Source organism: Lotus japonicus, chromosome 4, assembly GCF_012489685.1.
Source record: "Lotus japonicus ecotype B-129 chromosome 4, LjGifu_v1.2".
In the NCBI taxonomy this organism is placed as follows: Eukaryota; Viridiplantae; Streptophyta; class Magnoliopsida; order Fabales; family Fabaceae; genus Lotus; species Lotus japonicus.
Window position 1 is genome coordinate 83,245,842 of NC_080044.1, and position 15,731 is coordinate 83,261,572.

The following is a 15,731-nucleotide window of genomic DNA, read 5'->3' on the forward strand; positions in this document are numbered from 1 at the left end:
CAAATTGGCCCAATGCACACATTAACATTTTTAACCTAATTCTAGACTTTACCAAAAATAAAACCCAAGTGAACCCGCAGTGGTGGCTCTATTGCTGAGGGTTCAAGTTCGGGTTAGGGTTGTGGGTATATGATGGATGAATGAGATGTGTGAAAATGAAAGTGAGGAAGGTTGAAGGTGATGAAAATGCGATGAATTTAGGAATGTTTGATTACAGTTCTCGAAATTTATTTTTCGCTTCTAAAACCTAAAAGTTTAAAAATCTATTTATTTAAACAATTTTTAAAACAGTTCTCAATTTTAGTTTTTAAAACTAAAATACAAGAAAGTTAAAAGATGTATATTTCAACTTTTAGTTTTCAAATTACAATTTTCTAATATTAGAAAACAGTTTCAAAAAGTTTTAAATATGGTTTTCATAACTGCCCTTAGTCTTCTATGTGAAAAGGAAAAGATTGAGAGGAAGATGGTTTTCTTTATGTCAGTTCCTCCCCATTTACCTTCACGTCTCCCCATTTTATCTTCCTAGACCAGTAGACCACCCTCCCCCTCTTCTCTCTTCTTTGGGTTAGATTTGTGATGATGAAAATCTTCATGGGTTAACGCAATTTTTTATTTTAATTTGTTAATGTATAATCACTTAGTTAGAAATACGTATGAATACTAAACTTCAATTTGATAATTACACACCCAAACTATCAAAACATTATAGTATGAAAATCAAACTTCTCATAAATGTATCTAAACGCAAGTCATTTCATGTTCACCTCACTTTTACCAAAAATAATTCTGTCCAAGATCAATTTTAACACCCACTTAATTGATTGCAAATCAACCGCTTCAATTATATGTCAAGTTCCAAGCCCTTGGAAAGACGAATACTTCAAAATCATCCATTTCAATAATATAGGGTAGGAAGCAGCCAAGCCTTGTAAGCATACATGTACAGGGACACAAACGGCCACAAAACCCTTCACTGAGTATGTATACTACCCTAAAGTAAAAACAATAGAAACCGAAATGAATCTGGCAAACTTGATGCTGTCAATTATGCCTCAATAAAGCCGCTTCAGTTGTCACTGCAGGTATGCCACCCTCTCCAGACAGAGCTGTTTATATATAACACAAGTACCATAGTTAATTTGAAAAACACAAGCAAGAAACTGACTATGCGCATGCAAGTGATTCAGTGGCACGGTAGTAAATTGATTTCTCAGACTATTCTCTTAAAATCATTTGATATACCCAAATGCAGAACACCGGAATATCTATAAAATGTAAATCTATCTTAAGTTGGTTTCAGAGTAGTTAGTTCCCGCTTCTTATTGTGTCATATTAGGGTCTGTCTGCCAGTCTGCATTCTAACACATTGGTCAGCAACGACAAGTTTAAGTGTGGCAAAAACTCATACTTATTTTTTAAAAAGCCTAACATAAGTTTGGATTACTGGTTCTTGACCAATTGATTTTTTGGGTTGACACCGAACTGGTTCATCAGTTTTCAGGTAAAGATAGGGGAAAACTATAGAGGAAGGTTCTCTACTAACTGCTAAGGTAGAAGCTAAATCAATAATGCATATCAAATATTCTTTACCTTAGATCAAAATTGTTCAAATTCACAGAGCAGTGACTTTCCCAACAGCAACAGTTTTTCCTGCAATCATAAAGTCATGATATTACTACAACATATATTATAACGAGAAAAAACATTTGCAAGACCGGACATTTTTGTCTTAATCTCTTACCTTCAGTGCGAAGAGTAAACCTCCCTAGTTGCGGAAAGTCAGAGAACTTCTCAATGCATATCATGCTATTAACCTGTAAGAACATTACAAATACAAAATGAAACTAGCATCAACAAAATCCAGATGATAATGAGTACTTTTAGATCAATTGTTAAAGATTCAACAGTAGTACTTTTAGAAAGTATTAATTGATTAATTGATAGTAAAACTTTTAAATTTCTTAATGAGTTAATTACTATACTTTTCATTAAATATTTATTCATTTTATCTTTTATCGAATGCCCTTTCAACAGTAGTACTTTTAGAAAGTATTAATTGAAAGTAAAACTTTTAAATTTCTTAATGAGTTAAATACTATACTTTTCATTAAATATTTATTCATTTTATTTTTTATCGAATGCCCTTGGACACTCATTAGCAAGACCTAACTTAAAAAACCAAACTACCAACAGCAAAGAATTCCTGTCAGACTTGAGAATCATTCAGCAGTCAGTAATGATGAAGCAAAAACCATATCCTAAGAAGCCCATGTACAGCAACGTAACGGAAAGGGCAGCCAGGTGCTCTAAAGTTACTGCTACGTGCGGAGTCCAAAGAAAGGTTAAACCACTAAGTGAGACAAGCAGGCAGCCTCATTTGCATTGCATTAGTAAGAGGCTGACCTCCATGCCTCAAACAAGTGAACTCTAAGTCCCACGATAAATTGATAACAACTCCAACCAGTGCATTTTTTAAAAATGTACACCCAGCAATACAGTATAAAAAATGAAAAAGGAGAAAATATATTCCAAATTCAAAATGCCAAACAATAATGCACCTGAACACGGCATAATACAACAGCGCCATTCTTCACAAAGAGGACTTTTTTTTTCATAGACTTTTTTGTCTTCGGATCAATTTGATGCAAGAGCTCCACGATTTCACATTCCTCAACTACAGAGTGGATATGCAGAACAGCCTTGTACCCAGCAGTAAAGATGGCCTACAGGTTTTATGTAAAAAAGTTAATGTCCTTAACTAATACATATAAAGTAGTCAAGTACGAATAATATATAAATGCAGGGTGAAAGAGAGGATACATTGTCCAGCAATTCAAGGATAACCAACTGAGCAACAAACTCAGTAACTGATGGAATTGGTTTTGCTGCAAAAGAGAAAAACACAAATCAAATAAAAATTACCAGATAGAAAATTTGAAATCATATAAAGACAATACAAAAATGTAAATATAATGGATCGAAATATTTAGTTGACTAGAAGCACATTTGTGATAGAAAAAGGTCCTTCTGTCACCATTCTTGAATCATTGACTATGATCCAATCAACTTTTTAAAACCACAACAATTTACACATAGGTTTGCAATCCAAATAAAAACGATAAAATTAGCATATTTATTTGCAATAAGAACCGAAGGTAATAGATTATCAGTTATGCACCATCTCATGGCATACTGCTAAACTATTCATATCAAAAACAAAACCTAGCTTTTACATGCCACGAAATTGTTTCTTAAGTATGATTTCAAGTCCAGCAAAATTTTGAATAAATGTGAAAAGACCCTTACCAACACTAGACAAAACAAACCCAGATAATATGTCTTCTTCTTCAATACCAGATACTCTAACCCGCAAGTTTTCACCAGGTTCAGCACGCTTAACCCGTTCTTCATCAATAAATACAGCAACAACTTTAACTTGAACCTGCACATTAATGTGCAGTTGTCGTCACCTATTTCATGTTTAGCAATGGAAAAAACAGAAGAAAGAACAAAAGTACAAAACTCACAACACCTCCCAAAAGACTATACCTTATTTGGCATGACCAACAAGGAATCTCCCTCACGAATAGAACCAGATTCCACTTTACCCATAACAACAGTTCCCATGTCTTTGAATTTGTCAATTATAGGCATCCTGCACACGTTAGAAGCTCAATCTCAGCAAACAATCTGAAAAGAACCTCATGAGGGAAAAAGAAGCAGCAAAATATTCATAAATACAGTACCTAAAAGGACCTTTGGGATCTCGAGGAGGTCCTTCAATAGAATCAAGGGCTTCAAATAAGCAAGGCCCATTAAACCATGGACAAGTGCTTTTATCCAATCTTGTTTTTAAGTTTGAGCCCATCAGCCCCGATATTGGTAAAAACAAGACATCTGTTCAACAAAGTAATCAATAAAATTACTCCATTTCACAATCTTTCAAATTGGTCAAGACACATGCATAAAATATGAAACTGTAGGAATGAATCATTCCTCAAACAAGGCTTTCGATGTACGACATATCAGGGTTGTCAATATCGCGCTATAGCGTCTTAGCCGTGCATAGCGGCCCTTGGCAACTCCTAGTTGTTGTGTAGCGGTGCAGTTCAGTGTAGCGGCTGTTGTGCCCTCTCGGAGGAAATAGAAGCCACAGCGGGCACTATTTGGCTTCTATTAGGTGGAGTTGAAAAAAAAAACCCACAAAAAGTGCATGTTAGGGCATTTTGGGGAGGTATTTCAAGGTTTTTGCCATGGAAACATACTGAAAATGGTCTAGTTCGAGGAGGAAGTGATATAGAACTTTCATGTATTTTTAGACACTAAATTTAGGAATTAGAGATTTAAATTTCTTGTTTACGACTTTGGTTGGTACTAGTATGTTTTGTTTAAGACACCTATGACTTTTTACTGTTAATTATGAGTGCCATGAATTGAGTTTTTACCATTTATATGTATACAGTTATAATATACTATAAACTATACGAAAAAATCAGCATAGCAGCAACCCGCTATGTGCTATACTGCAATAGCATTTTTTGGTCAGCCGCTATCCAAGATTGACAACACTGCTACATATGCATTTATACCAGCATCCTAAATATATAAAAAAGATAAACTAAATAGACATGCAAAATAAAGTTCCAACATATTCTCAAACAATTGAAAAGCAAGTACCTTTCTTTACATTGTATCCCGATTGCTTAAGAAATGGAATCATCTTTGACTCAATTTCATCATACCTAGCAGCACATCAGCAGCAAAAATAATTTACTACAATTGCATAAGAAGGAAAACAGAGGGACATACATATATATAGAGAGAGAGAGAGAGAGACAGAACCTTTCTTTTGACCAGTTTACAGTAGGATCATCCATTTTGTTGACAACAACAAGCAGCTTAGCCACTCCAAGAGTTTTTGCAAGCTGGACATGCTCACGAGTCTGACCACCTTTCTCATATCCAGTTTCAAATTCTCCCTTCCGAGCAGAAATTACCTGAGTGATGGGCATAAAAGACAGATGGAGAAAGACAAATATAACATTAAATGATTGAAAAGAATCATATACAGAAGACAAAAAGCCAAACATCACAGATCAACTAACCAACACTCCAATATCAGCTTGAGATGCACCACTGATCATATTAGGAACATAGCTTTTGTGACCCTACATAAATATTGTAATTCAATATTAAATGTTTAATCACAAAAGCATAAATTGATGTCATTTTAGATTATAGCAGAAGGAAAAAGAAAAATATCTGTCAGATAAAGTCCTCCAAGTAATATAACACACAGAAGACTGTTACTTTAGAAAATATGCATGTCCAAGACACAGAAGAGTGAACTGAGAACCATTCAATACATATACTCACAGGTGCATCCAAAATGGTGAACCTAGATGTCTCTGTCTCAAAATGAGCTCTTCCAACTTCAACTGTCTTTCCCTGCAATTATCACAACTTTACCCTGATTAAGGTTTCTAAGAAAATTCATAAATTCAACCATCAAAAGTGGAAAACTACATTAAATGGGATCAACTAAAGGCATGTTATCAGCATTTTAGTTTGTACCTTGACCCTCTCCTCCTCATTTGTATCCATAATATAGGCCATATACCTAGCATATGAATTTCAAATCATTAACTTTATACACACACACACACATTAATAACTAAACAAAGCCCTGCCCCTCTCCAAAATGGGGTGGGACTACTCTGAATAAAGAACGCAGTGAGTTGAAGACCATTGACCAAATCTCCATTTTCATACTTTAAACAATTAAACCACAGTTCAAGTGAAATGTACATACAAAATACATACAACATAAACACTAATAAAAGCTATTAAACATTGAAACAAATATAAACACAGCAAAATCTGAAGTATTACATGTTCTCAGACAACAAGATGTTGATCTCTTACTGAATTACCCATGCTTCAATTAAGAGAGTAAAAGACCAAAGGTTACAAACTCAATATAATACCTCAATCTTGAATTACTGATGCTGCTAGTCTAAAATAATAGACTAATGGAAGAACAGGCAAAATAAATAATGAAAAAATTCACAAACAAAGACTTCAGAAGGATAAGAAATGTCATCCAGCTCAGAGCAAATATACAACCTAGGTAATATATAAGTCCCACCATGACACATTCAGAAGCCCCATCACTCTGACATACCAGAGTTTAATGTTACTATCCTCCAATAGCATTACACTTAATTAGCAAAGGCAAAAGGATGAAAGCTATTTGGACATTCTGATCAACACATATCATCCCGTTTATAAGGAATGAAGGTGAGCTGACTCAAAACTTTTCATAATGCAACAATAAGAGAAAGTAATCTCATGAATTTGTTAGTATATTTTCCAACTCTGTACCAACACAATTCTGACTTTACAAGAAAGGATAATTCAACCACATACAGTGAAGTAGCCTGAAAACCATAAGTTATAACCCTAAGTTGCAGTAAACAGATAGTGAGGCAGCAAAATAGTATCGGAACACATAAACCTTCAATTAAGAAACATAGTAAATGAGCTAACCAGCTTTCACGACTTTTGTCCTTAGCTTCTTTCTCATATTTTTGGATAGTCCGTTCATCAACCTGACCACTGAGGAAAAGTATCTGGCCTCCTGTTGTAGACTTACCAGCATCTAGAGCAATGCAAAAATAAATTACTGCTAGAACTACATTATATTAAATGAACATGGCAATCCAACAAATATACCATGACAGAATGATCACTTAAAATTATCATAGGACCAATACTACAACAGCCAATGAACTGCAGATTAATCTCAAGTCAAATGTAATGACATATGAAAAAGAGAGCAACATAAAGTCAAGAACAGAGTTCTCGTACTAAAGAAATGGATAACTAGCTCCTTACACCAGAAATCGTTTCTAGAATTCTTGAAAAACAAGATAAAACTGAAATGAAAATTACAGGAGAGACTCCTAATCTTAAGGATTGCCGACTCCACCCAATAACACTTCTCAACACAAATCTAACTGCCCTTGCCATCTCCTTTTTCTGCTTTAAAAGCATTTTTTCTCCAATTGAATTCACACCTTCCTGATTTTTATCTTCCCTGCTGCCACATGTCTATATTGTCTAGAAAGTTACCAGAAATCTCACATGCATATTTCCTTCCACCTACCTCTCATGTTCATGCAAGTCATTAACCCACGGCCTTTATTTTTCCTCACAGATTCAGTAATATGAACGAGGATATCTCATAGAAAACAAAGTTAGTGTGTTTGGATTAGCTTAATTCATTTCCAAAACATAGTTAAAAAATTGATTATCCCCCCAATCACCACATGAACAAGTAGGGAGTGAAAGCACACCATCCAAGTGAAAACGGCATTCTTTTATTCCTGCCTAGAAAAGCAAATTTCTTTAGAAGGTAGTCACCAGCAAACAAAAGCAACAAGTCTAACTCCTCTAGTAGTCAATAACCAAAATCTAAAATACATCTAATAGGAACTTGAATCAATGGCCATTTAATACTATAATACATATGGTAGACATGAGCGACCATAATCATGGCCAGTTGAACAGTTGTCAAAGCTGAAAAAAAGGCGAAAAAGGAAACCTAATAACCCATATACTTGTAAAGTAACCATGTGGAATCATCAACTCACCGACATGGCCTATGAATACGACATTCAAGTGTCTTTTCTTCATTGCAGGCTCCTCTTCTTCATCTGGGGCCACGGAGATTTCCTCATTCACTACAGAAGAAAGCCATGCTATGAGCACATAAAAATAAATGTTTATATCTTGGCAATGAGCTGTCTAATTTCAAAACAGCAACCTGAATGCAATATCCACACAGTGAAAGTTGAAAACTAAATACATTACACAATACCTGTTGGCTCAGCCTCAATAGCCTGTGCCTGAACCTCCTGAGCCTCAGCAGCCTGTGCCATAACCTCCTGATTTGGATCTGAAACAACCAAAGTAAATTCTTTATGTGATGCCCCCCTAATCTGTCTTTAATTTACACTATTACAGCAGTAAACTAAAAACATATGCAGTTAACAACCAATAAAACAATCAACAAAGAGCGTAAAGCTAGTGCATAATTCACTGATAGAAGATACAAAAATATCTCAAAAAATTTACATGATAAGGACAATAGCAAGATGAGAGAAATCCAGGGATGTGTGCCAAACATGTAGTTGCATATATGTCATCCCAACAAAATCAATAATAGGCAAGGAAATTCTGTAGTGCCGACAAATCAAACAGGTGCTATACAGTCTGCGACTCTGCATATAGATTGGATGAAGCCTATGTGGTGTCCAGACTGCATATTCCAGCTATCAACCATTTATTTGACATAAACGAGCTGATATAACTCAAATATTAATATTCACCATAAGTACAGTAGTATAGCATTGGACTTGAAGAAAGGGGAGAAAAGAGAAACACAGGTGTGAGTAAAATCAGGACGAAAAAACATGAAAAGGAAAAGCAACAGAGTCCAGCAAAGCGTCTTGAAAGCACAATGATGCCACACTCATGACATTGATGATATTTATTTTCCCATAATATAAAACATAAAAATATAAGGCATGATAAAACACATAACCAACCACTTCCAAACAAGTGAACAACCAACCTTCATCCATCTTGTCAGATTTCTCTACTTCTTCCTTTCCATCCTCTCGATTTACCACCCCATTATTGTCTTCTGCTATATCACAATCAATATTGGATAGAAAGGTTAAAAACAAAAGTAAATAGGCATAGACAGGCAGTAAACAAAATTGAAAACCAAAACTCAATAGACCTATGGCTTACCTGCTGAATCGAGCTGTAAAGAACGAATGTCCTCCTCAAGATCTACCATTCAAACAAACAAAAAAACATAAATATAGCAATATTTCCTCCAACTCCCCCAGTTCCTTAAAACCTCAATGTAGAATGTTGGTGTTTGTATCAGGAAAAGCAATGATCCTTTTGAATATTTATTATTTTTCTTCAGCAAGAATGGGATTAATAACAATTGTTACAAGAGTGATGCTATTCGACACGACACAAATTCTAGACGAATCCGACGAGCATCACGGTTTGCATTCAAAATTAGTATTTGTTAGAGTAACAACTTTTCAAAATTCCATTGCCTCTTGGACCCACAAAGATCAACACAAGTAAAAACCAGAAAAACAGTAGAGTAAGCCAACACCACTCAGTACGACAAAGGCCACAAATCAAAAAAAATAACATGATCGTGCGTGTGGTGGCTAATGAGTGTCGGGGGAATTAGCATTTTCCTTGTTATAAATCAAGCCACAAGACCAATAAAGACCACCAGCATATCATGCAACTGAACTTACTACCATAAATTGTCAAAAAAGAACTGCCCGTGCCGACAAAATAACACGCAACAAAATCTACCACTGCCTATCAGACAACTTCAAACTAATAAATTCATAATCAGAATAATAAAGAACAAGTTGGAACATCTCAAGCCCTATCTGAACAGACACATCCAGCTAGCACCTAGACACTGGAGGAATCGCAATCAGTGGAGCTAGGGCAGAAATTAAACAAAAAGAAGCGACACAAAATCAGCTTGATTGTTCACCGACCGGTGTAGCAAAGATCTATGAACAATTCGGAGCATGCAGATCTAGAAATGAAATGGATTAAAATGAAAGAGTGACCGAATTGAACATATAAAAAGATGGAAATTATGAGGATGAAAGCAAAGAGGAGAAACAAAAAACGCAATCTAGGTGAGATGAAGAGGACGTACCCATGGTGAAAAGAGGAATAAGATTCTGCTGCGCTGTGGTGTGGTGTGCAGAGAAGGAGGGTTTCGGCGAGAGAGATGGAAAAGAGACGAACGATGCGTGTGAGGTTTTTGTATTGCTGGCTGCCTAGGTGCGCCCCACTTCTTTTCTACTTGTACCAATTTCTCTTTTTATTACTGCTTATTATTACTTCTTATTATTACTTCAAGTAAATAACACCTAAGCACATAGATTAGGGTTATATTTATCAACTTATGTAAAGTGTCAACCGTGATTAGAATAAGGAGACATGATATGAGACAATGATTATATCCAAAAAAAAATTTTATACAAGAGCCAAAAGCGAAAACCAAAAACACACTAACGCCTAACAAACGCTATCCCCATCGCATCAGCAAGCAGAAGCTGCGCCATGCCCGGCGAGGGAGCCGGCACTAACTAGAAACGCTGATCTTGAAGAGCACGAGCTTTAGCCATGAAGTCAGCGCACGCGTTGCCTTCACGAAGAGTATGCTCCAAACGGACTTCCCATTGGCGATGAAGTAAGTCCCTAATCATGGCAATGAGCAATGCACACTCATGCGAAGCTGCAGGAGGCTGGAGAACCAAAGACACACTAACGCCTAACAAACGCTATCCAATTTTAATATGTATCCCATAAGATGTAAATTTTCATTTTAGATTCAAATCATACCCAGTTTTTCTTTAATCGTCATGTAAATTATTTACGTATTTAAATTTAAATTCTATATCATATTCAAAAATATATTAAATTTAGTCCATTGTACATGCATTTAAAATTGACCCACACAAGCATTATATGCATCACCCTACGTTGACCTCTGCTAGAGCCTAGAGTTTTCAATCTTAGTAGGTGGTTACGTAACAGTTTTTATGTCTCAAATATTTTATTTGCGCGACCTCGTAACTTCTTTACATCCTGTCATATGAGTTTTTAATGTGACTTTTAATGATCTTTTGTCGTCTATTTATTGTCAAAGGTATTCACGTGACTTTACTTTTTTTGAGACGTTTTTTCGTAATCTGAATTTACCCTCTAACCAAAATGAGTAATGTGTGTCTCGGTGAGAAGGATGATATCATGATCAATGTGATACTAGATAAGGAGGTTGAAGGAGAAGGCTCATCAGTATAAGTATGGCTAATAGAGAAGGAGTTGACTGAGTCATCCTACAATCAAATTCATATATACACGCAGATACTTTCAAACTCAATAATAACCCACTATCCATGTGATATGAAGAGAGCATGAGCGCAAGATTTTACACACAAGACGAACATCCCTAAATTGATATCTCTTATTCTATCTAGTTTATTACATATAAAAGTTACAACGAGAGGGAAGGTGAATTAGAATCCAAAAATATGTTAATAAAATTTATGCTCCCTTCTCTTCTCATCCCAAATTAAAACTATTCCTCTTTTTTGCAATTTTATAATTGAAAAATATAATTTACAAATGAAAAAAATATTAATGTAATAGTTTACAAATTTTATTATTTATCACTTCCAACTATTAACTTAGAATCAATTTCTTATCTATATAATTTATAAATAAAAAAACATATACTCAGTTATAGAAAAGTAAAATATCAGTTTTAATAGTCAGCTAATTTTAAAACATTTAGAAAATAATGTATTTTTATTCTAAGTGCAATTTCATCCATTTTCAATTATTAATTTATATCATATTCCACAATTAACCGCCCTATCTCTAAAACGACACTAAATAAGAGTTTATGCTCACTTGAATTGTCAAAACTGGACACATGTTTGAGTTTAACTGTCACATCCTCATAAGTTGAGGGTTCGAATCCCCTGCGCCCACTAAAATCGTAGTTGGTGGACAACCCTTAATGGGGAGTTATCATGCGCTTTTACTCAAGAGTGAATCTCTATTGGTCTCTCAACATACCACTGATGCCTTGTCATTAGTCTTGAGGTGTTTTCTCGTCATTCTACCATTTATATAACCAAAAAAATATATTTAAAAATAAGAGTGTGTATTGCTATTGTATTATTGTGCCCATTTGATTACCCCAATTTTCCAGTTTTTTGTCAGAAATAAGTGAATTACCACAAATTGTAACATGTGTGAAGTACGTATTTTTCAATCAAGTAAAACTCAATAAGCCAAATTGATGTTATTTTACAAAATTACAGGTATTGAAACACCACCTATGCCAATTTTAGTAATTGAATATGTCAATTAATTTCACTTTATTCTATCCAAACATTTTTTTTTAATTTTGATCCAAACAACACTCTTCTTTTCTATTTACTACGGAATCCCCAAACACAAATTTATCTTAACAAATATAATTATATCAAACATACTTTTGGCGAACTTTATTTTACCCAACTCTAAAACAAATGGACACATCATATCTTTATCCAACTCACTTATCCTAAACGAGCGCGGCTATTAATCTTTTAAAACCAGGTTGCTCTAACATTCTTCTTCTTTTAAAACCAGGTGAGCAAACAGGTAACTTTTTCACGATATTAAACTAAACACTGACGAATACAGTAGCAATTAAAGTCAAGCTTTGAGCTGAACAAATTCACCACGGATAGAAATTACAAAACATAATGAGGACATGTGAATCTCATGATTCCGAATTGGCCAATTGGCCATTTTCAGAGATAGCATCCAAGTTCCAGCCTCTGAGAAGAGAAGAAACTAATTAACACCAAAACTAGACGTAGATGAAATCAGCCAAGAAAAATACAATTTGCATAGCAGTCTCACCTTTCTGCTGCTTCTCTCTTCAGCTCATTTATGCGAGTTTCAACTGATGCGCACGCAGCATTGATGTCTATATTTTTCTGACAGAGCTCATTCCATTGTGTGGACAATGCATTAAGCTCATATGCAGTATTTTGCTGAAAATAGTTTTAAAAAGTGATTTTCAGTAAAAACATGAACAAAGTTTAACAAGGGAGAAGAGTTAACAAGAAATTCATATTCACCTGGTGATATTTCCTTTCACGATTTACTTTTTCAATCTTCTCATTTTGTTCCTGAGCTAATTTCTGCATTCTGAAAATAAATAACACAACTCTAACCAATGCCATACGAAAATGAACTATGCAGGCAAAGAACCGTTTTTATCGAGCTCAAGCAACATCTTTTTGATCTATCTATATCAATAAGTGAGATGAATGTGCATGTTTCTGCATATATTGATATAGTGCAAGCATATCAAATGATAGTGTAAAAGGTTTGAACTGAAAAAAGCAAATCTTAACTAGCAACTATTAAAAAAGGTCAAGATTGGATCTAGTTCCAATCATCTATGTGATATTGAATGGTCAAAATTAACTCCTCTTATCTCTTACTCAACACACTGTGTGCATGTAAATTGAACTGTATGACACAATGTGTAGACTCACAAGTACAGACTAAACATGATGACAAAGATGTTGAAACTTGCAGATTAGTTGTACAAACATGATGATCTGTAGCAGATCAAGCTTCCATATTGAACGAAGTGGAATAATAATTCCTCACCATTAAAATGAAAGAAAGAAAAAAGACACAAATGCTGTGAAATACAGCCCTTAAAATAATTTCAGTAATTTCAGGGAGCTATGGTCGTGCCTAATGATGATGAAAAAGAGCTGCCTTTAATTGAAGAAACGGAGTTAAGAAGACTTTCAATAGGGATAAGATGTCTGACTGCCTGTCTCCCAATTTTTGGTTTACTGCTGCGGTCCCTATTCTTAGAAGGATGAAGCTTCATTCACACTCCTTAAAAAGTGGAAACGGCATGGAGAGAAGAGAGAGATAGGAAGAAAAGAAAGAGAAAGTAAGATATGTGATAGGTGATATGATTGATAGAGAAGAGAAGAGAGATAGACAGAAAGTGGAGTGGAAATGAATCATAGCTCTAGTGTTTCAGGAGTTTTAGGACACTTTACTAAGGATCAGGATTCCTTATTTCACTGAGCTTGTATTAAATATACTCTGATATTTAGAGCTGAAGAGGGGATCAATAGAGTATAGCCTGTTGTGGTCTCCTTCTCGTCTTAATCTACTGGCTTATTTACATTCAAACAATCTTCACTCATTTGTCAAATAGGCATGCCTCTCAGAATATTAATTAAATCTTGTCAAATCATGAAAAATACAAGGTACATAGGCTATGAGAAGCAGTGAACAAAGAAATGCTCTAAACAAGAGTGTTACCAAATCTATTCAAAGTTATGCTAAGAATGTATGAAGCAAAAGATACACAGGCACAAAAGTTGAGCAATAATTGAAAGAACAAACCTTAACAAGTAAACTTCCAATCGGTGGTTGTGCTGTTTCCAGGCATCAGGGCCATACTTTAACAACAACTCTATATTTTCCATCCTGAAATCAAACAATGAATCGTAAACAACTAGCTTCCTATTCAGAAACAATCGTAAACTGGGTCGCATACCTCATCATCTGATATTGCAGGAGGCGTTGAGCTCTTTGAAGAGCATGCTTCCAGGCAGTTTCATCATTCCTTTTGTTAAGCGGAGGTATTTCTAATTCATATCGCGACCTGTCAATGGAAACAGGAGGTCTTCCAGCTCTCACACGCTCATACTCTCTAGCAATCATTGGATAACCCTACAACACAACACAACACAACACAAAGAGAAAGAGAGCATGAAATTATACTTAAAACAAAACCCAGCTCCAACAAAACCCTTGTTGAGGTTGAGGTTGAGGTTGAGGTTGAGGTTGAGGTTGAGGTTGGTAGGGAAAGAGAGATGCGGTTACTAGTACCTCAAGATTAGAGGTGGGAAGAGGAGGGAAATCTTTGAGGAAATCAGCGGGCTTCTTGGAGCTGCGGCGCATCTCATCCTCGACGAGACGGTCGACCTCAACCTTCACTCTAGGGTCGCCGTAGTCATCGTCGATGTAAGGCAAAGCGTCGATGATTTCGGCGTCGGAACTCCTAGGCAAACCACCGTAGGAGGGTGGAGCCTCCAGCATCAGAACTTCACCCATGGTTGCTTCCTATTGCTGCTGCAGATTGAAGAACACAGAGAGATACAAAGACAAGGACTGGGTTTTCCGCTCCACTCGCCAGTGCAGAACAAAAGAGTTTGTCTTGGGCTTCATCACTTCGTTCTTCAAGCCCAAGCCCAATTACCCAAAAACTGCAGCTATGATATTGGTTGACTAAAAAAAAGTTATAATATTGAATATTAATAAAAAATAAATATTGCACCTAATATATATTAGGTTGGGGGTGAGAATAAATTTCCTCCCTGTATTATGTGGCTTTGGTTTAAAGTTGGTGGGTAAAAACCCACTTTCATATTATATACTTGTTTGGATTTCCTAAATATGCATTTCTTTTCAACAGGAATGTAGATTGTGGTGTAAACTCACTTTAAATTAACCATGGCCTAACATGTTTTGACGTTGAATGGAGTTGGTGAGAGTTTTAACATCTGAATTTAAAATTTCACATTGCATTAGTTGACCCCTCCCAACAAACCAATATTAACATTGTATAAAAACTCATGTCCTTTTAGTAATTAGACAAATTTAAAAGTACTTTCTAGTTGTATTACTATTATTCAAACAAGTTTTATTTACTCAAACCAACATTTTCATAAAGTATCTAAATATAAATTACATTAGAATAAATCCAGTTTTTCATAAAGTCAGTTTTGCAAACTCCAGTTGACATAACCCTAAACCTCAACCCAAACATACCCTAAATAAGACATTTCATTGGCAGCTACATGTCATACAAATATCCTCTACACTAGCAGTTTGTACTAAATGTCCCATCATTTATTACCCTAGCTTTATAAAAATATTGTTAAATGATAGTTCCTCTGGGGTTTAAATAAGCTTTTGGTCCATATAAAATAGTCTGGATCTATTTCAGTCTCTCTCCAGAGTAAAATCATCTATTATATGAAATACGGTATCCT

The 15,731-nt window shown here is 35.3% G+C and overlaps 2 protein-coding genes across 5 annotated transcripts; both read right to left on the reverse strand.

Moving 5' to 3' along the window:
- Positions 1-799: 799 nt before the first annotated feature.
- LOC130711182 (uncharacterized) lies at positions 800-9,939 on the reverse strand. Of its 4 annotated transcripts, none has more exons than XM_057560689.1 (19): positions 9,782-9,939; positions 8,824-8,865; positions 8,642-8,713; positions 7,886-7,963; positions 7,659-7,748; positions 6,553-6,664; positions 5,578-5,623; positions 5,380-5,451; positions 5,109-5,171; positions 4,846-5,000; positions 4,681-4,745; positions 3,750-3,900; positions 3,553-3,658; positions 3,310-3,445; positions 2,824-2,888; positions 2,562-2,726; positions 1,745-1,817; positions 1,594-1,653; positions 800-1,109 (listed from the first exon to the last, which is right to left on the reverse strand). In XM_057560689.1, the coding sequence occupies exons 1-18, from the start codon at positions 9,783-9,785 to the stop codon at positions 1,616-1,618; spliced, it is 1,533 nt and encodes a 510-aa protein (XP_057416672.1). In that variant the 5' UTR covers positions 9,786-9,939; the 3' UTR covers positions 800-1,109; positions 1,594-1,615. The 4 variants fall into 4 exon arrangements, with proteins under 4 accessions (XP_057416672.1, XP_057416670.1, XP_057416671.1 ...); XM_057560687.1 differs by having other exon boundaries at positions 7,659-7,766; XM_057560688.1 differs by having other exon boundaries at positions 8,642-8,716.
- Positions 9,940-12,277: 2,338 nt separating this feature from the next.
- On the reverse strand, positions 12,278-14,858 carry LOC130715206 (pre-mRNA-splicing factor SPF27 homolog). The gene is made up of 6 exons (XM_057565283.1): positions 14,566-14,858; positions 14,231-14,406; positions 14,077-14,160; positions 12,774-12,843; positions 12,553-12,686; positions 12,278-12,467 (listed from the first exon to the last, which is right to left on the reverse strand). The coding sequence occupies exons 1-6, from the start codon at positions 14,788-14,790 to the stop codon at positions 12,410-12,412; spliced, it is 747 nt and encodes a 248-aa protein (XP_057421266.1). The 5' UTR covers positions 14,791-14,858; the 3' UTR covers positions 12,278-12,409.
- Positions 14,859-15,731: the final 873 nt, after the last annotated feature.

Bases quoted from the DNA above. Each gene is read 5' to 3' on its own strand.
- LOC130715206 (XM_057565283.1), bottom strand. From the start codon at position 14,790: ATGGGTGAAGTTCTGATGCTGGAGGCTCCACCCTCCTACGGTGGTTTG. The intron at 12,844-14,076 runs GTTTGTTCTTTC...ATTTATTTTCAG, and splicing joins TTGGAAGTTTACTTGTTAAG to AATGCAGAAATTAGCTCAGG. The intron at 12,687-12,773 runs GTGAATATGAAT...AACTATTTTCAG, and splicing joins GTGAAAGGAAATATCACCAG to CAAAATACTGCATATGAGCT.
- LOC130711182 (XM_057560686.1), bottom strand. The intron at 5,001-5,108 runs GTTAGTTGATCT...CCCATCACTCAG, and splicing joins AAGCTGATATTGGAGTGTTG to GTAATTTCTGCTCGGAAGGG. The intron at 2,727-2,823 runs GTATCCTCTCTT...TAAAACCTGTAG, and splicing joins TCCTTGAATTGCTGGACAAT to GCCATCTTTACTGCTGGGTA.